The 24,109-nt window shown below is 42.1% G+C and overlaps 1 protein-coding gene across 4 annotated transcripts in view; it reads left to right on the top strand.

Moving 5' to 3' along the window:
* Positions 1-24,109, top strand: part of APH1B (aph-1 homolog B, gamma-secretase subunit) — a 116,822-nt gene that overhangs the window by 21,534 nt on the left and 71,179 nt on the right. For 3 of the 4 annotated variants that reach the window (XM_061431098.1, XM_061431097.1, XM_061431096.1), the window contains exons 5-6: positions 9,299-9,426; positions 18,867-19,061. In XM_061431098.1, the coding sequence (XP_061287082.1) occupies positions 9,299-9,426; positions 18,867-19,034 (296 nt within the window). In that variant the 3' untranslated portion in view covers positions 19,035-19,061. Of the gene's footprint in view, positions 1-9,298; positions 9,427-18,866; positions 22,348-24,109 lie in introns of those variants that run through there. The other variant, XM_061431099.1, reaches the window with a different exon arrangement.

Genomic DNA, 24,109 nt, shown 5'->3' with positions numbered 1-24,109 from the left:
TCCAACTGCAAATGTTACCTCTAACTTCCATTTAAATCTCCATCCAGGTTCTTATGGGCTCGGTTTTGCTTTAGATATGGCTTTAGGAGTGGAAGTTTGAGAGCTGGTTTGGAGCAAGCATTTTAAGAAAAGATAAACCTGATGGTGGGTAAGGTAAACCTGCAGCCATTCCAGGGCAATATCAGATGTGGGAAGGTCCTAGTTAATTTCATGAAGTCAGTGAAGCAGTCATACAAAGTATTTTTTAAATTAATTTATTTTTAATCAAAGGATAATTGCTTTACAACATGCAAAGTATTAATAGAACCCTGAGAGCCCACACACACTGAATTAGGAACTTGTACCCCAGGTTCCTATAAGCACTGCCTTACACCCTACGTGCCAATGGCAGCTCTGGCCAGTGAGTTTGGCGTGGTTTCTTATGCAGCATTTTTGTGACAATAGTTGAGCTATAACAGGGAGTTTCAGGTATTTTTAATGTGCCACATATGGGAAAAAAGAGTTGACTTTTGGTTCTTCAAAGAACCTTCCTAGGCTTCTTAAGAAGCAGGAGCTGGTAAAAGATTTCTCAGCCTTGTTACCATTGGCCTTTGGAGTTCTTTGTTGGGGCGGTGGCGGGGGCTGTCTTGTGTATTGTAGGATGTTCAACAGCATCCCTGGCTTCTGTCTACTAGAAGCCAGAAGTACCCCACCCGCAGTGTGGCAACCAAAAATGTCTACAGACATTGACAGGTGACCTCTGGGGGCAAAATCACCCCACTTGAGATTCACCAAATTAAAAGGCCAGATTTGGGTTCAGTTTGAGAAGAGACTTTCCCATAGTGACTGTTGTGATGAAATAAGCTTCTAAACTGGGAGTAATTGGAAGTGGACCCTGTGTGGGATCTGCTTCTTCATTGCACAGGGGACTGGATCAGACAGCATTTAAGGGGCTTCCCAACGCTGACTCTCCACACTGATTGGAGGAGAGAATTTCATCATTTGTCACCATCTGCTCTGGGGCTTGTCAGCATAACATTGTTTCCTTGGCAGTCTGTTCAGCTCGTGAATGTCCTTCAGGAGCATTTTCATAAATCTGAAATGATATTTCATAGTGTTATATTGTTTATATTCAGATTGCTTTCAGGACATTTTCTTTTTGATCTGGTTGGTATTAAGGGCTAGTACTATGCCTTTCTTATGGCTATATGAGATGGCGTTCAAAATGTCTCATTTTAATGTGGGAGAATGTTACTTGGTTAGTAATAAATGTACATTTATATTACAATAAACTAGATAACAGAATTCTGTTACAGTTTTTAAAGCAAAAATGTAAAGTTAAATCCTTATTACTGGAAAAGCATTTTCAAAAGCACTAGTCATGTTCTGGGGTCTGACTTGGGCTAGGTCACTAGAGATCTCTCCAGGATCTGGCGAGTTTCTGCAACCAGGAAGGAAAGAGGAGAGGCTGTCACTTTGCAGAACCTTGATGCGCCAGACCCTTCTCTTACTGGGGAAGAGAAATCAGGAGCCCTTTAGTAATCACACCGTGGCTCTGGGCAGCTGAGTTTGAGCCTTGGCTTTGGGAAGTCCTCCTCTGCCTGTTGTTGCCACCACCCAGCAGCAGCAGCCCGTGGCGCTCTCTAGCCTGGTTATAGACATTCTCTGAAGTTGGCAGGGGAAGCCAGATAGCTGTTTCCATGCTAGTATTAGAATCAGTAGCTATATTAGGCTGTTGTCTGTAAGGACAGAAAAGTAGATACTGGGAATGAGGGAGAGAGGGACAAGCATGACAATGAAGATAGTTATGAGTTTGTGTGCTGGAAAGCTTGGGCTGTGTTCAGCAAGGATTGATGAACCAAATAGTAAATGTAGCCTCTTAGAGATAACACTGAAACATTTTCTTTAGAAATAGGTTGGATTGAAACATTCTCTACCAAGAGAATGTGTAAAAGATTATTAGAAGAGGAAGTCCATTATCAAACTAGCAAGCTAAAAACAAAACAAAACTAGAAAGCTATAGTTTCACAAACAGATGTACAATACTTCTTAGCACTCTTCAGCTTTCTGATTGATGTTCCCAAATATTAGAAATTACGGAAGCTCTTTTTATTAATCTGGATTATAAAAGCACATAATTTTGATATTCTTATAGTTAACTTAGAAAAGTATTTTTTCATTAAAAAAAAATATTTAATTTGGCTGTGCCAGGTCTTATTTGCAGCACTCAGGATCTTCAATCGTCACTGTGGCATCAGGACCTTTAGTGGTGTCCTGTGGGATCTAGTTCCCTGATCAGGGATTGAACCCGGGGCCCCCTGCATTGGGAGCGCATAGTCTTAGCCACTGGACCACCAGGAAAGTCTTGAAATTTTTTTTAACTTTTAAGAGTATTAGAACAAAGCAATGGGGATTCCCTGGTGGTCCAGTGGTTAGGACTCTGAGCTTCCACTGCAGGTTTCCTGGGTTCAGTCCCTAGTTGGGGAACTAAGATCCTGCGTGTTGTGTGGTAAGGCAAAAAAAAAAAGCTAAATTTTAGAATTAGATTCATTGATTCATTGAAGGACTTTTAGAATTTTGTATCTTTAGGAACATGACATGAGAAAGGTTTAGTAAATAAAAGACAGTACCCTGCTGCTGCTGCTGCTGCTAAGTTGCTTCAGTCGTGTCCGACTCTGTGCGACCCCATAGATGGCAGCCCACCAGGCTCCCCCGTCCCTGGGATTCTCCAGGCAAGAACACTGGAGTGGGTTGCCATTTCCTTCTCCAATGCAGGAAAGTGAAAATTGAAAGTGAAGTCGCTCAGTCATGTCCGACTCTTCGAGACCCCATGGACTGCAGCCTACCAGGCTCCTCCGCCCATGGGATTGTCCAGGCAAGAGTACTGGAGTGGGGTGCCATCACCTTCTCCAGAGAGTACCCTAGTGATACTATTAACAAATCTTCATTTCTAATTGTAGTTAATTCCATTTACTATAGAGAAGTATCAAAATAGTGTGTATGTAGCTCTAGCTACATGTATATGACAGAATCATTATAGATATTCAGGTCTCAGTTTCTGTTGGACCTCTAACCAATTAGGAAAAAACAAATCCCAGTAATCTAAGCAGCACATTGTAATAGTAAAGGCTTATGACCATAGTTTCTATTTCTAATAATAGAAACTCAGTTCAATTCAGTCACTTAGTCATGTCTGATTCTTTGCGACCCCATGAACCGCAGCATATACCAGGCCTCCCTGTCCATCACCAACTCCCGGAATTTACTCCAACTCATGTCCATTGAGGAGAAGGCAATGGCACCCCACTCCAGTACTCTTGCCTGGAAAATCCCATGGATGGAGGAGCCTGGTAGGCTGCAGTCCATGAGGTCGCTAAGAGTCAGACACAACTGAGCGACTTCATTTTGACTTTTCACTTTGATGCATTGGAGAAGGAAATGGCAACCCACTCCAGTATTCTTGCCTGGAGAATCCCGAGGACAGGGGAGCCTGGTAGGCTGCCATCTATGGGGTCGCACAGAGTCGGACACGACTGAACCGACTTAGCAGCAGCAGCGTGTCCATTGAGTAGGTGATGCCATTCAACCATCTCATCCTCTGTTGTCCCCTTCTCTTCCTGCCTTCAATATTTCCCAGAATCAGGGTCTTTTCCAGTGAGTCAGTTCTTTGCATCAGGTGGCCAAAGTATTGGAGTTTCAGCTTCAGCATCAGTCCTTCCAATGAATATTCAGGACTGATTTCCTTTAGGATTGACTGCTTGGATCTCCTTGCAGTCCAAGGGACTCTCAAGAGTCTTCTCCAACACCACAGTTCAAAACCGTCAATTCTTTGGCACTCATCTTTCTTTATAGTCCAGTTCTCAATTCCATACATGACCACTGGAAAAACCATAGCCTTGACTAGACGGACCTTTGTTGGCAAAGTAATGTCTCTGCTTCTTAATATGCTGTCTAGGTTGGTCATAACTTTTCTTCCAGGGAGCAAGCGTCTTTTACTTTCATGGCTGCAGTCACCATCTGCAGTGATTTTGGAGCCCCCAAAAATAAGATCAGCCACTATTTCCCTGTCTGGCTCCAAATATAAAGTCTGTCACTGTTTCCCCGTGTATTTGCCATGAAGTGATGGGACCAGATGCCATGATCTTAGTTTTCTGAATATTTGGGCTTTAAGCCAACTTTTTCACTTTCACATTCATCAAGAGGGTCTTCAGTTCTTCGCTTTCTGCCATAAGGGTGGTGTCATCTGCGTATCTGAGCTTATTGATATTTCTCCCGGGAATCTTGATTCCACCTTGTGTTTCATCCAGTCCAGCATTTCTTATGAGGTACCCTGCATATAAATTAAATAAGCAGGGTGACAATATAAAGCCTTGATGTATTCCTTTCCTGATTTGGAGCTGCTGCTGCTAAATCGCTTCAGTCATGTCCAACTCTGTGCGACCCCATAGACAGCAGCCCACCAGGCTCCCCCGTCCCTGGGATTCTCCAGGCAAGAATACTGGAGTGGGTTGCCATTTCCTTCTCCAGATTTGGAACTAGTGCTAGTTAAATAAATAAGCCATCAAATAGGAATACCAGTGTTTTAATAAATGTCTGAGAGATCCTGTTTAGGTATTGTGTTAATAAAACATAGTAAACTGAAAAAATGGGCTTGTTTTCTGAAAAGGAAGTTCCTTGGGACTGTGTTTTATCCTCTGGGATAGCCCTGTTGCCTGGCCATGTGCTTAGTCGCTCAGTCATGTCTGACTCTTTGCGACCCCATGGACTGTAGCCCTCCAAGCTCTTCTGTTGATGGAATTCTCCAAGCAGGAATACTGGAGTGGGTTGCCATTCCTTCCTCCAGGGGGTCTTCCCAACCCAGGGATTGAACCCAGGTGTCCTGCATTGCAGGCAGATTCTGTACCATCTGAGTCACCAGGGAAGCCTGGTCCGTAGTAGGTGCTAATAAATCTTTGTATGGATTAATAAAAGAGAAGGGAAGAAAGTAAATGTAAGAGTAATACTCCAGTGTTAGATGAAGAAGAAATCCACAGGAGTGAAGGAGTGCATATTTAAAGTGTTTTATTTACTTATTTATTTTTGGCTGTGCTGGGTCTTTGTTGCTGTGCTCGGGCTTTCTCTAGTTGCAGCCAACAGGGGGCGAATGGGGGCTGCTCTTCCTGTGGTGCTCAGCTTCTCATTCTGGTGGCCACTCTCGTTTTGGAGCACAGGCTTTCGAGTGCACAGACTTCAGTAGCGGCAGCCCATGGACGTAGTTGCTCCACAGCATGTGGAATCTTCCTGGACCAGGGATCAAACCCATGTCCCCTGCGTTGGTTCTTTACCATTGGACCACCAAGACAGTCTGAGAATACGTTTTAAAACATAGTCAGGTACCCAGGAAGCTTGGGTACATGTGATAATTGCTTGCTGCTTTGCTTCACTTTCCAACGTGTTAGTGCAACTCACTAAATTGAAGGTCCTGGCTTATATTCATCTTTGAATCTAGACAACATAGCACATAGTAATCGTCATTTATTGAAAAACTACGGTTTGCAAAGCACTGTTCTTCCCTACACAACAGCCAGGGGCATTATTTGCATTTTGGAAATAAAGGACACAAGCTTGGAGGAGTTGGATCGCTCGCCCGAAGGCACACTGCGGGGCCAGGATCCCAGCTGAGGGCTGTGCGGCCCTAGAGCCATAGGCATCGTCCCCAGGCAGACTCTCTAGGCGCTCAGTAACTGTGTGTGGAGTGCAAAAACAGAGGAGGCATCAGGATGACGTCATTAAGGGGATGGCATTGAGCTAGATGTTAAATAGAAGTAAGATTTAAGTGGGATGAAAAGGGCAGGGTGGTGGCGAGGGGTAGAGGATTCAGGCGAAAGGGACAGTCAATTAAAAAAATGAGAACATAGAGGCACAGAGAGAGTATATGTAGGACTTCTGGTTTCCTACCAAGTAGGATGTGTTTGAAGATGAGTAGAGGATAGTAGTTTGGGTCTAGGTTGCAGAGGGCCTTGGATGCTAACCTGAGATGCTTGGACTTTACTTTAGAGACAGAGTCAGTCCATCAGAGAGAATTTTTATCGGGAAAGAGCCTTGCATGCAGAAATACTCACCTAGAATTTGGAAGAAAGTTCAAGGCTAGTGATTCCTTGAGAATGCTTGTCTGAAACAGAGTAATGCTCTTTTGGATGAGAATGAACTAAAAAGTCCGTAAGTAAGAGCATTTTCGAGGTATCTGAACTCTCAGACTTGACCATAGGAAGATGATTGGCTGGTTTCAATATTCGTGGTAATGTGTAGAGGAGAGGGCAAATAGAGCTGTCAAACAAAAGATAAAGCAGGAGGCTGCAAATAAGAGTGTTCTGGAGTCTTAAGAATTACTAGTTGGAAGACCCAGATTTGTAGTCTTACAAGAATGGGTAGTCTTGAAAGAAAGTTCCACGGAAGAAATAGAGTCGGGCCTAATAAGACAAAAGGCTATGAGGTTGTTAAAAGTTGAGTGGTAAGAACTGTGATGGACATAAGTCAGAAAATATTTGTCCTTAAGGAATCACATATTGTTTTAGGGTAGTCGTCCATTAAGTGGGTAGACTCTCATGAGTTATTCTAGGGTAAGGGTTTAAGAAGTGTCTTGAGTTTCTGGCAGGTTTATGACTTCATCAGGTAAAAATATCAGATTCCATCTCAGCTAAGCTATGCCTAAGTCACACTTCCTTAATGGCCTCCTGGCTCTATTTAGAGAGTTCTATTAGCAACACTGACTCCATTTTGATCTTCCTTTCACATAGCTGATGAACAGATGACACATTAGTGGTGTCATTGCTTTCTCTTGACACTTGATTGACATGTAGGCTTTAGAAAAGCCTTAGAGTATGAACGTCTGTGTCTGTGAATCACAGTTTCTACTCTGGTCTTTTCTGACATAAAATGAACTACTGGGTGCTTTCAGTTGTCTCAACTCTATACACTGTCACACAGCCAGGCATCTATATCTTCAGGGAAACTGCCCTTTCAAGGATCATCAGTGGGATTAAAATAAATCACTTTAGTTTAGTCTGCTATTGTTCCAAAGTTGTTTTTTTTTTTCTATCCCCCTTCTCCTGTAAAGTATTTCTCATTATTTGCTGAAACACTCTCACTAGATGTAACAAATTGCTTTCCTCCAACCTCAACAGTTATGTCTCTGTGATAATTTGCCTTTTGACTTCATATAACTGAAATATGGGCATTTTCTCACAATGTGCTTTTCCCCCACTCAACATTATTTTCTTGAGACCATTATAGAACATGTAAGTATTCCACTGTGTGAATACACCACAGTTTATTCATTCTGGTTCATTCATCCTGATTATTCATTCTGGTTTATTCATTCATCCCCACGTTGAAGCTTTCAGAATATCTGGAACTTGCTTTCTCTCTCTCTTTTTGGCCATACCTCATGGCTTGTGAAATTTAGTTCTCCAACAAGGGATCGAACCCCATCCCTTGGCAGTGAGAACACAGAGTCCTAACCACTAGATGGCCAAGGAGTTACTGAAACTTGCTCATTTTAAGTAAAAAATCTCCAGGATGCAGGACACACACATACATGCGTGCACACACACAGTATTCCATAGAAAAACCTGTGTGTACTGATCGGATTCAGTTTCCATTGCTTAAGAAGAATCTTAGATGATTATTGCAATTTCTAATATTTTTATTCTCCCACTGGCCTTAAAAAAAGATCCAAGAAGAAATTCCACTTTAATGAGAAGACTTGTTTAAATCAAAGACTTGTTTTTTTTTTGTTTGTTTGTTTGTTTTTCCTCTTAACATTTTTATTCTTAAACTTTTTCCCTCTATGGACTCTCACTTTTTTTTTTTTTTAACTAGAATTTCTTTTTTTTTTAAATTTTATTTTATTTTTAAACTTTACAATATTGTATTCGTTTTGCCAAATATCAAAATGAATCTGCCACAGGTATACCTGTGTTCCCCATCCTGAACCCTCCTCCTTCCTCTCTCCCCATACCCTCCCTCTGGGTCGTCCCAGTGCACCAGCCCCAAGCATCCAGTATCGTGCATCGAACCTGGACTGGCGACTCGTTTCATACATGATATTATACATGTTTCAATGCTATTCTCCCAAATCTCCCCACCCTCTCCCTCTCCCACAGAGTCCATAAGACTAATCTATACATCGGTGTCTCTTTTGCTGTCTCGTACACAGGGTTATTGTTACCATCTTTCTAAATTCCATATATATGCGTTAGTATACTGTATTGGTGTTTTTCTTTCTGGCTTACTTCACTCTGTATAATAGGTTCCAGTTTCATCCATCTCATTAGAACTGATTCAAATGTATTCTTTTTAATGGCTGAGTAATACTCCATAGTGTATATGTACCACAGCTTTCTTACCCATTCATCTGCTGATGTGCATCTAGGTTGCTTCCATGTCCTGGCTATTATAAACAGTGCTGCGATGAACATTGAGTACACGTGTCTCTTTCCCTTCTGGTTTCCTCGGTGTGTATGCCCAGCAGTGGGATTGCTGGATCATAAGGCAGTTCTATTTCCAGTTTTTTAAGGAATCTCCACACTTCTCCATAGTGGCTGTACTAGTTTGCATTCCCACCAACAGTGTAAGAGGGTTCCCTTTTCTCCACACCCTCTCCAGCATTTATTGCTTGTAGAGTTATGGATTGCAGCCATTCTGACTGGCGTGAAATGGTACCTCACTATGGTTTTGATTTGCATTTCTCTGATAATGAGTGATGTTGAGCATCTTTTCATGTGTTTGTTAGCCGTCTGTATCAAAGACACTTGTTTTAATTTAGAAAAGTTTCTTGGGGGCCTCACTGGTGGTCCAGTGGTAGACACCCTCTGAGCATCCAGTGCAGGGGGCATGGATTCAATCCCTGATCAGGGAACTAAGATCCCACACATCTTGTTGTGTGGCCAAAAAAAAAAAAAAGTTTCTTGATTAGTGGAAAAAAAAAAAAAAAGCTTCTTGATTACTACAGAAGGCCAACTTGGAAAAGCTGAGTATATATCAGAGTAATTTTATTTTGTTCCTAAGATAAACTCTTTGAAAGCCAGATCCAGGTTGACTGTTTGTTTCACCGATTCACATTCTAGGTGAGATGCTGCTGCAGAGCTGGCCCCTGGTTCAGAAATGTTGCTTTCAGAATTACTGTTCACGCGAATGTTGTGTCAGGGTCCTCTGTCACTTGTGGGTGAACCCTCACACTAGTGCGGGGTACCCCAAGAGCCTGCGTCCAAGGGCGTGTTCAGTGGACTTTGGGGTCTGCTGACCTGAGACTGGGCACTAATGCTTGCCTGTCTTCCAGCTTTCATGACACTGGTGATCACGCTGCTGCACGTGTTCTGGGGCATCATGTTTTTCGATGGCTGTGAGAAGAAGAAGTGGTATACCCTTCTTGTAGTTCTTCTCTCCCATCTGCTGGTGTCAGCCCTGGTGAGTATTGCAAATCTGCTCAAACTGGGTTTTGGAGCTTTAAGTCCACACATCTGAAGTGATAGATTCCACTCTAAGTGAAATACACTCTCGTGGGATAATGAGGAAATTCAGAAAAAGTCATTTAAAAGAATGAATGAATGATAGATTAAATCATCCAAGTCTTACTATAGAAAGATAACTATTAATTTGTTGGTTGATCTCATAAACTATTTCTTTTTGGTAGGTGTCTTCTTTTAATTAAGTTAGTCAAACCTGAAATAGTCTTGCATTATGCTTATGTTATGGAACACATTTTAAGCAATTTCTACATTATTATGGATCCTTTTAATATTTACATTTTAATAGCTTTTTATATCATTACATAAAATTATAGTTTGCTTAACTGATCATTTGTTTTTCTACTTTTGGTTATTAGAAAGCTGTTTTGAATTGAACATCATTGTATATGAAACTTTTTCAATATGTTGTTCAGATTCTAATGAATGGAGTTAGGAAGTCAAATGGAATACTGTATAGCACAGGGAACTATATCCAATCTCCTGGGACAAACCATAATGAAAGAGAATATTTTAAAAATGTATATATGTGTATAAACTGAGTCACTTTGCTGTACAGCAGAAATTAGCACAAATCAACTATTCAGTTTTTTTTAATGTCAAAAATAAATAAATAAAATAAAATAAAAACCTGTCTGCAGCTTGAGGAAAAAAAAAGACTTCAGACAAACTCAAAAGACAATTTAAGGATTTCCTTGGTGGTACAGTGGATATGACGGAGAGGGCGGTGGCACCCCACTCCAGTACTCTTGCCTGGAAAATCCCATGGAGCCTGCTGGGCTGCAGCCCATGGGGTGGCTAAGAGTCGGACACGACTGAGTGACTTCACTTTCACTTTTCACTTTCATGCATTGGAGAAGGAAATGGCAACCCACTCCCGTGTTCTTGCCTGGAGAATCCCAGGGACGGGGGAGCCTGGTGGGCTGCTGTCTATGGGGTCGCACAGAGTCGGACATGACTGAAGCAACTTAGCAGCAGCAACAGTGGATACGAACCTGTCTGCCAATGCAGGGGACACAGGTTCGATCTCTGGTCTGGAAAGATTCTGCATGCCAAGAGCAACTAAAGCCTGTGCACAATTACTGAGCCCTGCTGTAGGGCCTGCAAGCCACAACTACTGAAGCCCGCATATCTAGAACCCTTGCTCTGCAACAAGAGAAGCCACTGCAGTGAGAAACCTGTGCACCGCCACGAATAGTAGTCCCTGATCTTCACAACTAGAGAAAGCTCGAGTGCAGTAATGAAGACCTAGTACCATCACAAATAAATTAATTAATTAATTTTTAAAGAGATAATTTAATCTGTGTTAGAAAGCATTATATACAAGAACTCACTTTCTAGATTTTTAATAAAATTTTATCCAAAAAAAATTTAATATGTCACTTTCGTGCAAATTAGAAAAAGGATTTCCTTCCTCAAGATACTTTACTTTTGGGAAGAACTATAACTATGCTAATTTTGTTAGGACAAGACAGTTCATCGCTGTCGCCCAGAAAAATGGCATAATAAATATTAAAATCGGGAACTTCCTTGATGGTCCAGTAATTAAGACTTTGACTTCCAATGCACGGGATGCCAGTTCAATCTCTGATCCTCTGATCGGGAGTTAAGATCCCACATGGCTGGAGGCCAAAAAACCAAAATATATAAAAGGAACAATACTGTAACAAATTCAATAAAAACCTTAAAATGGTCCACATCAAAAAAAGCTCTTAATATTAAAATCTAAAAATATATATATATATATATTAAAGCCCTTGAGGCAGATTGCTAAAATTCTCTCCAAAAGGGTTATACTATTGTTAATCATTCTGATTAATATCAAGAGTGCCTGGGACTTCCCTGGCCGTCCAGTGGTTAAGACTCCAAGTTTCCAATGCAGGGGGCTCAGGTTTGATCCCTGGTTAGGGAACTAAGATCCCACCCACATGCCACATGGCCAAAAAAATGTGAAACCCCCTCCCAAAGAGTACCCATCTTAATCCCTCCTCACTGGTATTAAAATGCCAGTTTTCAAAAGAAAGTTGAAAAGGATACTTGACTACGTGTATTTTTAAAGCACTGTTTAATGCTTTAGTCTGATTTTAATCATAACTTGTCATATACTTAGAATGATCCCAGCCATTGCCTCGTCTAGACCGTCATCATTTCTCACCTAAAGTATTCAAAAGTTCCTTCTGATGGTGTCCTGCTTCATGTTTCTTTCTTCTCCATCCATTTAGAGTTCATATCAAGTTTTCTTATACTGGACTCTGCTCTCTCACCCATCTAAAGAACAGTCTTCTTGCCTTCCCTACCTAAAACATTTCAGTCATACTAAAGTTACACTTAATATGATGGCAGCTGCTGCTGCTGCTAAGTCCCTCAGTTGTGTCTGACTCTGTGCGACCCCACAGACGGCAGCCCACCAGGCCCCTCCATCTCTGGGATTCTCCAGGCAAGAATACTGGTGTGGGTTGCCATTTCCTTCTCCAATGCATGCATGCATGCTAAGTCGCCTCAGTTGTGTCTGACTCTGTGCGACCCCATAGATGGCAGCCCACCAGGCTCCTCTGTCCATGGGATTCTCTAGGCAAGAATACTGGAGTGGGTTGCCATGTCCTTCTCCAATGATGACAACTATGTAAAGTCAAATCTTCATGGAAAAATAATTGGAGAGAGAATGCATTAAAGTATTAACAGTTTTCATCTCTGGATGGGTTCTTTTATTCTTTATGATTTTCAACATGTTCCAAAGTTTCTACTGTATATACTTTAATAGTCAGAAAGGAAATAGCAAGAAAAAGCCAATGTCCTTCTTATGGATCCAGTCCACCATTCATTCATTCAGCAAATAGTACCTTCTGTATTACAGACACTGTTCTAGATGAGCAAAACAATTTACAGAAAAAAAAAACAAACCTGTGCCTTTACCATCTAGTGGATAGAGAGACAATAAGCAATAGACATAATAAAACGAAATATGTTAGAAATTGATTGGTGCTGTGAGAAAAAAGGGAAAGTAGAGTGGGTTCAAAGGGCTCAAGGGACCTCCCTGGTGGTCCAGTGGGGAAGACTCTTTGCTCCCATTGTAGGGGACTTGGATTCGATTCCTGGTCAGAGAACTAGATCTCACATGATACAACTAAGACCCAGTACAGCCAAAATAAGTAATTAAAAAAAAAAGATTCTAGATTGTAGGGGCTGGGGATGTTGAATTTTCAAACTAGGTAGTTCAAAGTCAGCTTCATTGTGAAGATGACAGTTAAGCAAAGAAGTGAAGTTGGTGATGTGGCTGTCTGGAGAAGGAACATGACAGACTGAACAGCTAGTGGCAAAGTCCTAATACTAACATGCTTGGCACGTTTATGGAAGCAAGAGTGGCCAGAACCATGAGCCAGGGGAAGTTAGTAGGAGATACTGTCACAGATTTGAAATTGGGGATGGAAGTCATGGTTGGAAATGGGAACCATATCTAGATAATGCAAGGCTTGGGCTTTTAGCCTTAGTGAAATGGGTTCATTGTAGGGTGTTGGATACAGGGACTTGATTTGAATCACGTTTTAAAAGGCTCACTTTGACTGCTGTTTTCAGAGTAGACTGTAACAGGGGAAGAAATTAAATCATCAAGAGAAGGATGGGGACACCTTGGGTGAGATAGCAATGGAGACAATGAGAAATGTTCAGATTCAGGACATGTTTCTGACAGTAGAGCTAACAGCTGTTTCCTGACAGACTGGATAACGCTAGGGAGAGAAAGAGGAGCCAAGGACATCTTCAAAATTTTGAGCCTGGGCAACTCAAAGGATGGAGTTGCCATCAGCTGGGATGGAGAAGCTTGTGAGGGAGAGCAGGAGTCCTCTTTGGTCCTGGTACCTTGGAGGTGCCTGTTAGACATCCAAGGTGGGTATCTGGATGAAAAAGTCTGGAGTTTGGGAGAGAAATCCAAGCTTAAAAAGGTCATTACAGGGAGTGACTCTAAGCAGACGAGAGAAGAGGCCAGAGGACTAAGCCCTGGGGCATTCCAACCTTGAGGCTGGGGCAAGAGCAGAACCCAGCCACAGAGACTGAGAAGGAGCAATTTAGTGACGTAGGAAGAGAACCAGGAGTCAGGTGTCCTGAAGCTAAGTGTATTAAGGAAGAGAGAGTGATGGGTTGTAGCAGAGGCCAGTGGAATAAAACCCAGACCTCTTCGTTTGACATAAGCCTGTTACTGAATCTTACTGGTGCTAAACTTAGCTCTTGCTGCTCCCCATAGTTCATATCATACACTCTATCTGAACTGACCCAGTGTGGCAGTTCATATCATACACTCTATCTGAACTGACCCAGTGTGGCTCACAGGTTGTTCATGCTGTAATATATGCAGTGATGGGTCTCCCCCCTAACCTAGGTCAGCTTAGAAAACTGTTCATTTCATGTGAGGCGTTCCTGGAAAAGGTGCACATTTCTGAAAGCACTATCCTAGCCCCTTTTTATAGCTGTGTTATAACCCTTCTCCCTGGCCAGCATTATTTTATTTGATACAGCTTTTACATCTATGTCTCCAATTAGGGGTTGATCATCAAGGATGGGATCTTGTCAATCTTTGTATCCTGAATCCCTGGCACATAGGAGATGGCCAGTAACTATTGTTGAATATTGAAAAGTTTATATTATTCTCTCTGATGATTGAAAAGAACCCAGAAAATTTGTAAGATTACATACCAAAATGTTAACAATAGTTGTCTCTGAATGACAGATTTCAGAAAAAGTTTTAAGTTTTATGAATACAGCACATGTACAGTAAAGTATATGAATCAAAAGTGTACATCTTTTTTTTTTTCTAATCTTTGGGCTTCACTGAGCAGCATGTGGGATCTTATTTCCCCAACCATGGATCAAACCCATGCCCCCTGCATTGGAAGCGCAGAGTCTTAACCACTAGACCACCCAGGTCCAGTGTGTACATCTTGATGAATTTTCCCAGTGTGAACATACCAATGTCACTCAAACCCAAATGAAAGCTAAAACATCTGCTGCCATGAGCTTCCTGGTGCTACTTCACTGCTCCCCGCCCCCCACACCCCTCCAGGGATAACCACGGTCCTGACTTCTGACTCGATAGCTTGCCCTGCCTTTTGGTATTTATTAAACAGAACAGTACAGTGTTTGCTCTTGCGTCTGACTCCTTTCACTCAATCTTGGTTTGGGAAATTAATTAGTTTATAGCTATTGATTGCTGTTTCTTTGCAGAATAGTGTTCTACGGTATGACTGTACCGTCATTTATCCATTCCACAACAGAGAGGCATTTATGCTGTCTCCAGGTTTTAACCATTGTGAACAGTACTGCTTTAAGCATTCTAATGTGTATCTCTTGGTAAAAATGTATGCACATTTCTTCTGGATGTATACCTGGGGTAGAATTCCTTGTCATGGGGTGTACATATGTCGATTGTTCATACCACTCACTTTTTCAGAGAGGTTGTATCAACTTACACTCCACCATTGATTTATGAGTTGTATTTTCTCCACCTCTTCATCAGCACTTAGGATTGCATTCTTTATTGTCACCCTTATCTAGCACTGGATGTGTAGTGGTGTCCCATTTTGGTTTTCATTTTCATTTTCGTGATGGTGAATGAAGTGTCTTCCTATGTTTATCAGCCATTTGGATAATTCTCTTGGGATGTGCCTGTTCACATCTTTTACCCATCATTCTACTGGTCGTCTGTCTTTTTTTTTTTTTTAGGTTCTTTTTTGGTATTCTCTAAAAGAGGCTTTTATTAGATATGCCTGTCTACTCACTTCAGTCATGTCCAACTCTTTGTGACCCCATGGACTGTAGGCTGCCAGGCTCCTCTGTCCATGGGATTCTCCAGGCAAGAACAGTGGAATGGGTTGCCATTTCCTTCTCTGTTATTAGATATATGCATTATAAATAACTTGTCCTACAGTGTGGTTTGTCTTTACATTCTCTTAATGTTGAGTGTTGTGTAAAAATTAGCCTATCTGAATTTCAAGTTTTAAAATTTGTTTTACTCGTTTGTACATTTTAATTTTCTACAATAATCACGTATTGTTTCTGTAATTGTTTAAAAGAGATAATTTTATTAAAGAAACAAGCTAAAAGATGGAAAGTAGCTTCAGTTCAGTTCAGTCGCTCAGTCGTGTCCGACTCTCTGCGACCCCATGAATCGCAACACGCCAGGCCTCCCTGTCCATCACCAACTCCCAGAGTTCACTCAAACTCACGTCCATCAAGTCGGTGATGCCATCCAGCCATCTCATCCTCTGTCGTCTCCTTTTCCTCCTGCCCCCAATCCCTCCCAGCATCAGAGTCTTTTCCAATAAGTCAACTCTTCGCACGAGGTGGCCAAAGTAGCTTAGCACCCTACAAAGTGTGTTAAAACTCAGCAGATTTGAGGAATAGAATTATCCTTAAGAATCTGAAGGAGAACCTGAAGGGCTCAGTGCCTGCCATGCCCGCAGATGCTTCCTGAGAAAAGCGCTCTTTGTGCACAAGGTGCTGTCTGCAGAATCAGCCTGTGACCCTGGCCAGAGCGGGTAGGAAGGTTTCGGGGGTTTCGCGCAAGGGAATGTGTAGGCAGGGCAAGGGTGAGGACGCTGAGGTGCTGGGGAGCACTTCCCCTGAAACCTCGCCGGGCAGAGGTGTGTGGTGACAAACTGACCCAATTAGAGCCTCTTTTTTCTTAAAAAGAACCTGTTTCTCCACCTTATCCTGGTCGAGCAGAGAAAGTATTCCTTCTCCTGTCAAAGGCTAGTCCCTTGTTTGAGCTCCAGACCTAATTCTTTGCGACCTTACTCCTTCTGTCCTCCATCACCAGCCTTACCGTCTCTTCACCGGCACATAGACGTGTCTGGGTTTGGGGCTTGCTTTTGTTTTATTTGGCCGCACCAGGTCTTTGTTGTAGCATGTGGAATCTAGTTCCCTGACCAGGGGTCGAAGCCAGGCCCCCTACTTTGGGAGTGCAGAGTCTTAGCCACTGGGAGCCACCAGTAAAGTCCCTAGACGTATCTTAAATAAAACTCTTCATTATTGCCGGTTCTTTCTAGCCGTGACTTGTTTTCCCTAGTCTGCATCACAGCGAAATTTCTGTCATGTTCCTAGTGCATTCTGGCTTCTGTCCAACCACTCTTCTAAGACTGCATGTTTCAAGATCAAAAAGGACCTCCATCACTCCATATCTAAAGGATGCTGGGTTTTTTTTTTTTTCCCCCTCCATCTCATCAGCCTTTAGGAGGAGTTGGCCGCCCCCTCTTTGTAATATTTCCTCTTTTGGCTTCTGCATCGCGCTGTCCTGGTTCCCTCTCATCCCACTCCTTGCTCTTCTCAGATGCCTTGCTAACTCTTTTTCAGTATGAGTCAAGCCAGTAGGGTGGTGTTGGTGCTTTTATTTGCTCCTGCAATACTAAACAGCACAAATACTTTATAATTGTTCTCAGGACTGGAGCTTGACTTCGCTTTTCCCTTCTCTCTACAGTAACTCTGTGGGTAATCACATTCATAGCCGTGGCTTTAAGCCCGTTTATGAACTGTGCTTCTGTATTTCTCTTTTTAGCCCAGGCCTCTCCTCAGAGCCTCATACTCAGAAACCTAACTGCTTACCTGACATCTGTTTGTTTGTTTGTTTGTTTTTGACCATTCATTACAGCATTTGGGATCTTAGTTCCCCAACCAGGGATTGAACCTGTGCCTCTGTATTGTAAGTATGGACTCTTAACCACTGGACCACCAGGGAAGTCCCCTGACACCTGCTTTTTGAAATCTCAGAGCCAGCCCACTCTTAGTATGTCCTCTTTGGACTTGGTTCCCACCTATCACTCCTAGCTTAGTCTTTGCCCAAGTTTTTTAAACTCGGTCTTCCTCAAGTCTTGCCTAGCTCATTACTATCACTATTTCCTTAAAGCCAGAACCATGGAAGTCACCCCTGGGCTCTCTGTTTCTCACATTGCATCCATCAGCAAGTCAAGTCCTGTCACCCACTCCCTCCATCTCTACCACCATCACCCTGGACTAAGCCACTATCCTGTACTCCACTCATTTGGTGAGGAGTTGTCTTAACTGTTCTCCCTGCTTTCACCATTGCCTCCTCGAATGCATTCTCTGCAGTTTAAAAATCTAAAATTGTTCAGCTCCTTGACCTAACATCCTTCTGCACCCTTCATTGTTCTGAGGGTAAAATTCACACTTAGCACCGACATGCCTATCTGGCCCCTGCCTTCCTCTCCTATCTCTGTGCTTTCTCTCCATATTTACACATCATTTATAGTGATTCTCAGATCCTCAGCTGCACCAAACTCTTTGCCCTGCTTGGGTTCCCTCCCTTAGTCTAAACCAGGCTGGCTTACACCTCCTCTTGTAAGTCTCAGATTAAATGCCGTTTTCTCAACGCCTTCCTTGTCCACCTTGAGTGGATCACTTTGTTCTTAACCTTTACTAGCACCGTCTCAGTTGTAGTTATTCTGTCCTGGCATTTATCACAATGTGTAAGTATTTATTTTTTTTATTATTTATTACTTTGGCTGCACTGGGTCTTCATTGCAGTGTGCAGGCTCTCTAGTTGTGGCGTGTAGGCTTAGTTGACTCCCGGCGTGTGAGATCTTAGTTCCCTGATCAGTGATCGAACCCATGTCCTCTGCATTAGAAGGCAGATTTTAACCACTGGGCCACCAAGGATGTCCTGTGATTAGTTACTTGTTTCTTCACTCATTGCCTGTCTCCCTTACTGCCATAAGCTCTGTTAGGATAGGCTCTGTGGTCTTCACTGGTACCTTGTGGGACCTCATCAGTGGTTTTTAAATGAACTTTTGGAACCCTCAGCAGTTGTGCAGCTGAAAAAGAGATGCTGTTCCCTCTTGTTCCCTTGATTAGAGAGGGTCAGATGGTAAAGAATCCACCTGCAATGCAGGAGACCCAGGGTCAGGAAGGTCCCTGGAGAAGGGATGACAGTCCACTCCAGTATTGTTGTCTGGAAAATTCCATGGACAGGGGAGCCTGGCAGGCTGTAGTCCATGGGGTCACAAAGAGTTGGACACAGCTGAGCCACTAACACTTTCACTTTCAACACAGACTTGTCTTAAGTTTCTCAATTCTCAGAGCTAGTTAACAGAAAAATGATTATAAACTGGACCCTGGTTATATAACATCTGTTTTCTAATGGGTATTTCATTAGGTCTGCCTTCTGATTACCTTCTAGGGTTGCCCTTTGAATACAGCAAAGCACAGGTTTATGGGCTAGTGTCTGCTGACCAGGTTAATTCCTGTGTGTCTGTGGGCCCATGACATACATCAGATGTTTGGTGAAACACACCTCCACTATTGAAAGTATTTCATATTTTCCATTATCTTAGGTTATTCCACATATTTAATAAGGTTGCTTTTATTTTCCCTCTGCAGACCTTAATCAGTCCTCATTATGGATTAAATCTGGTGTTGGCATATATCATCATGGTGCTCATGGGTGTCTGGGCCTTCTTTGTTTCTGGAGGCAGCTGCCGAAGCCTGAAACTCTGCCTGCTCTGCCAAGACAAGGACTTCCTCCTCTTCAACCAGCGTGCCAGATAACCTCCGAGAACCAGCACTTCTCAAACAGTAAGCTGCCTCATTAGAGGAAGCACAACTGTGCCTTTTTCTAAACATCCCTTTTCCTGGTGGAATTTAGAAGAAACCAAACTATTTAGACACGATTCGGCTTTCATGCAACAGCTTTCTGAAAGGGATACATCTCTGGTGCAGCCAGCGCATGTTAGAACTTCCTGGGGAAACAAAGAATACTGATCTCTGGGCTCCATCTCCAGATTTAATTGGTCTGAGCACTTGGTAATTCTTTAAAGCTTTCTAGATGACACTGATGCACAGCCAGGTTGAGAACCATTGCTGCCCAAATAGGAACTTCCTGAGAACACTGTAGGTGAATAAAAATCAGATGTTTTGCTGTCTCTTAACTCAGCCTGCACTGAGCGAGTATCTGAATATAAATCCTGGTTAGCCTGTGTCTTTCGAGTTCTGAAGTCACAGAAGGCTAAAGGGCTATCATCTCTATGAACTGTTTTCATGTACTTCACTGGTACCCTGTTTTATGAGAACGTGGAGGCCGTGCTTCAAATACAATAATACATTGCACTGACACTATGATCATTTAGCCAAAGTAAGCTATGACGAATAGACTGTATTTTTCTCTACTGTTTCCAATCTCGATTTTGCTTTTTTGAAGCATCATATTGTTTTAGAGCATAGGTTCCATTTCTTTAACTAAAACCCAATTTCCAACTTCCTGGGAAGATGATATAAAACCAAGAATTTTGTGCAACTTCTGTAGGTCCTGGGCTTAAGGCTCTTCATGGGCTCTGCCCCGGGGCAGTGTTTACCAGCTGAGTGCTCACTGCTGGACTAGTTGACCTGAAGTCGTTTGTTCTATCTCTGAGCAGCTCTGCAGGTTGCTGAGTGATGTACCCTGGGACAGGCTTCACTGGAGCTGGCAGAAGTTTACTAAAAGCAGGAGGAGAGCAAGCCAGTAGAGCGGTGTTGACCCTTCTAATTTGCTCCTGTGATACTAACTGGCACATTCCCCCCAAATAGTGTAGTGGAAAATTAGGAATATGTCTTAAATTTGCCAAATTCATGCTTTTAACATAGTCCATGTACTCTTTAGATCTTGTAAATGTCTCTGGATTATTGTTGGCCGATAGGGCATTCCCTTTATAGGCGTATCTAAGATGTTTGTTCAGCTTCCAAACGACTCTTTTTTGGTTTCCTCTATAAAGAGGAATTGTGCCTTTACTAAGCTAGAAATTGTTCCCTTTTGATGACTTTTAGGGAGCTGTTGGTATGAAATGGAAATTCCGTACACATTAAAGAGAGAACCTCAGTGAATCCCATATGTACAATAGAACAGCCAAAAGAAATAGAAGTAGGAAATGAAAGGGTTCACCAGTGAGGTGACAGATGGGAGAATTTGACAAGAATTTAACAGATATGTTTAAAATGGAAATGCAGCCAGTATTTTGGGGTAGTCACACATCATTCTAAGAACCAGAACCTTACACGTGAACTAGATCTTTATCAGTGAAATCCCCTCTTATGTTTAAATTATTTGAATTTTTCAATCTGGGGATTCAGGAGCAGTAGGATTTCTGGCAAAACTATAAACAGTTTCGTAAGCAATTATAGTTATTCCCCTAAAGTGTATTTCAGCACTGACACCAGTGTTTTTGCTGGGGTTTGCAATTTTCCACCTTTATACAAGATTTTCTTTAGACTAGGTGAGTTATGGAAGAGTCAAGGACATAGAGACTGAATAGTGAAATCTGCTGTGCAGAATTGAAGGGAATTATATACCCATTGAACTGGGCTTCATTCCTATTGGAACATGGTGTTCTTTGATGAACAGAATAAGAAAAAGATACAGTTGGTTATGACGGTTGATTTACAAATCTCTTGAGTGGATAACCTGGTAAAATATTTGCTGATCTTTAAAGTGTATAAATATCTGAGAATATTGATATTACTCATACTTGAGCTCTGAGGATGTCTTCTGTGCATTAATAGTTCAATATTAAGAATCTGGGATATTGTGAAATCTCATTTATAAATGCATCTCAGGCAGGAAGAAAATTTTCTTTGATGGTGAGACTGTCTTTTTAATTCAGGAAATTATTTAGTAATTATTTAGTAATCCATGCTTACCTATGAATAAAGGAACTTTGTAGCTCCTTATTTCTCTTGTGAGTGTTGCCATAGTCAGCTTAGGCACAGTTATTGCAAATAGCCTTGCTCTGCCTGATGCCAAGGAAGCCCAGAGGGAGAGCAGCCTTCCTCTGTTGTATGTATATATTGAGATGTGCTTTCTTTTTATCTTTTCTCTTTTTTTGCATTTGTTACCTCTAAGGAACTTTCTGAGCCCTAATAGTGTTTGGAGAGGAGGCGATGGTGGTAATCTTGTATGTTCTCCTCCACACGGAGCTTTCTCAGTTTGGAGGGAAGTGAGGCTGTAGTTAAAGTTGACCATGGAATGTGAATGTTGTTGCAGCACTTGACTCTGTTGCCGTGTGAATCATTGAGATCGCTTATGGTTCTCTAATAATTTTTTTTTTTTTTAAACTCATTTGAGTTAGTGGTTGTAACTGGAGACGTTTTGTTACCCTTGATCGTGGCCTGTGTGACTGGCAATAGAATAGTAGCAGCCTCTTTGCAAACCTTAGTGAAAACATGGCTGAAAGGAATGAATGGTATCTGCAGATTGTATAGAAGATGGCTTTTGTTCCCAACGTTAGTATTTTTCTTCTCAAGCACATTTCATTTTTTCCTGGGAGTGGCAGTTACGGGTCAAAAATGCTAGGTATTCTTATTGCATAGAGTTGGTGCAGGACAAGCAGTCATGATGGAAGTGTCTTCTTACCTGATCCTCTTCGCTGGCCTCACACTAGCCCTAAGACATGGATTAATGGTCAGAGTGGGCCTGAGGGCTCCAGAGAAGCCAGAATGGCAGCTTGTCTCAGGTGTCAGCAGCCGGCTTCTTGGGAAGAACTCCTTGAGAGTGTCAGCTTTTTGCTGACTTCGTTTTCCTAAGGCCCAACCATTCCCAACTCCAGGTAGACGGCTGTCACAACAAAAAAGTTTCAGAGTTCTTCTCTTAGAGCACTTTGTATATGATTGCAGTGTTTACATTTCTGATTTAATACAAGACTTTGCTTCATCCCATTAACTTTTAGTGTTTAGAGGGCTGGGCACTGTCTCTGTGTTCTATATGTATCATTTTATATAAGTTATACTGTTATGTTGTATATACTTGCAGTATCAGACCTTACATTCAGTACACAATGCAATAGACTCTTTCCAGACTTGTATTTTTCAGTAAACAATAAAAAGATTGTCACGACTTGTTTCTCATGTTTCCTCTTCTTTGGAATAGTGTATCCTTCAGTGTCTGTTACTACAATTTTTGCCTCTTATAAAATTTGATTGTATGTTGTTTGTAACTGGTCAACTCTGAGATTCTTTTCAAAGACAAATCTTTGTTTTCTGATTTAAAATTCAAAAGGCTGATTTCATTTCTGTTTGTTCAAAAGCAGTTTGGTGCAGGCAAATTCCTTGAGGTGTCATAAACCTAGTGGAGGAGAATTCTCGAAGGTCCTGAATGCCCTTGAAAAAATCTCCCAAGTAATTGTGAAATAGTAAATTTATAAACCATCATGGAATCCTGGCTAAAGATGGCAGTTGGTTGACCAGGATAGTATAATTTAGTTTCTCCTAGTGACCCTGAGCAGCCTGTAGAGTCATTTTTGTTTTTCCTTCCCTTGGTGTGGAGTCAGTGTGGCTAAAGGGCTGGGCTTGGCCTCCACCATCAGACAGGTTACACAGAGAGTTGTTAGGGCCTGAAATTCGATACCCTGTGATGCTGGTTTAAAATGAGGCTGCTCCACATTTACGTTAACTGTGTTATTCGGTGAAGTATCCTCAGGAACCAAGGATTCTGGTCTAACTTCCCTGGTGGTCCAGTGGTTAAGAATCTGCCTTCCAATGGAGGAGATGCAGGTTTGATCCCTGGTCAGGGAACTAAGATCCCACATGCTGTGGAGCTACTAAGTCTGCCTGCTGCAATTACTGAGCCTGAGCACTGCAACTAGAGAAGCCCTCGCACCGCCTGGAAGTGCCTGTGCCTGGAATCAAAAGATCCTGTGCCCCAGAAGGAAAGCTCGCACATGCCGCAGTGAAGATCTCAAGTGCCGTAACTGACACCCGACGCAGCCAGATAAATACATAAATAATTTAAAAAATAGTAACAAAACCATAACTTGTAAGACAAAAGGTAGGCTTTCCTCAGATGACAGCCCAGATTCATGTACAATTTCTCTGTTCCTTCTGCACTGGAATTCTGGCTCTAGTTTAATTATTATTTGTTTGATATTTAGTTGGAACAGGGATTTCCCTGTGACCAGCCTCAACACATAAGAAACCTCCCATGGAAAGACCTACGTATTTTACCTTTGCCTCATTGAAAATGCTGAGTGAAGGACCCACTCCAGGCTTATGGTCTCAGCCTCCATAGAAGAATTGGGGATTTGACACATTCTAAAGGGATGACAGTAGATTATGAGCCCTGGCTTTAATATTCAGTAATTAGTAGGTGGTGCTTGTTGCTTAAGTGTGGGTCACTGTAAATCCTGTTTCTGCTGCTGCTGCTAAGTCGCTCAGTCATGTCCGACTCTGTGCGACCCCATAGACAGCAGCCCACCAGGCTCCCCTGTCCCTGGGATTCTCCAGGCAAGAATACTGGAGTGGGTTGCCATTGCCTTTCTACCTAATAGTAAATCTATACATATTTTCTGTGCTTGAGCAAAATTAGAGATGGAATCTGCAGTGTTTAATCAAGGCTCACCATGCACAGAACATTGTATCAGATACTTTATTGTGTGGGTGTGTGTAAGAGAGAGACTTTAAAAGGGTAGAAAAGAACAAGATGGTGAGGATCATTGTTTTTAGAGAATATATAAGGCAGCTACAAAATGCACTACAAACTAGGAAATGATATCGAATAGCTTGAATACATAAGATGATACTTAAAGTTTTAGACATGAAGAAGGGTACCTGGGTCATGGATGTATATCAGAGGAAAAGGTGGGACTGTGGGCTGAGCTCTG

Source organism: Bos javanicus, chromosome 10 (assembly GCF_032452875.1).
Source record: "Bos javanicus breed banteng chromosome 10, ARS-OSU_banteng_1.0, whole genome shotgun sequence".
Classification (NCBI taxonomy): domain Eukaryota; kingdom Metazoa; phylum Chordata; class Mammalia; order Artiodactyla; family Bovidae; genus Bos; species Bos javanicus.
Note: the sequence above shows the minus strand (reverse complement) of the source record. Positions and strands in the feature narration are given on the sequence as shown.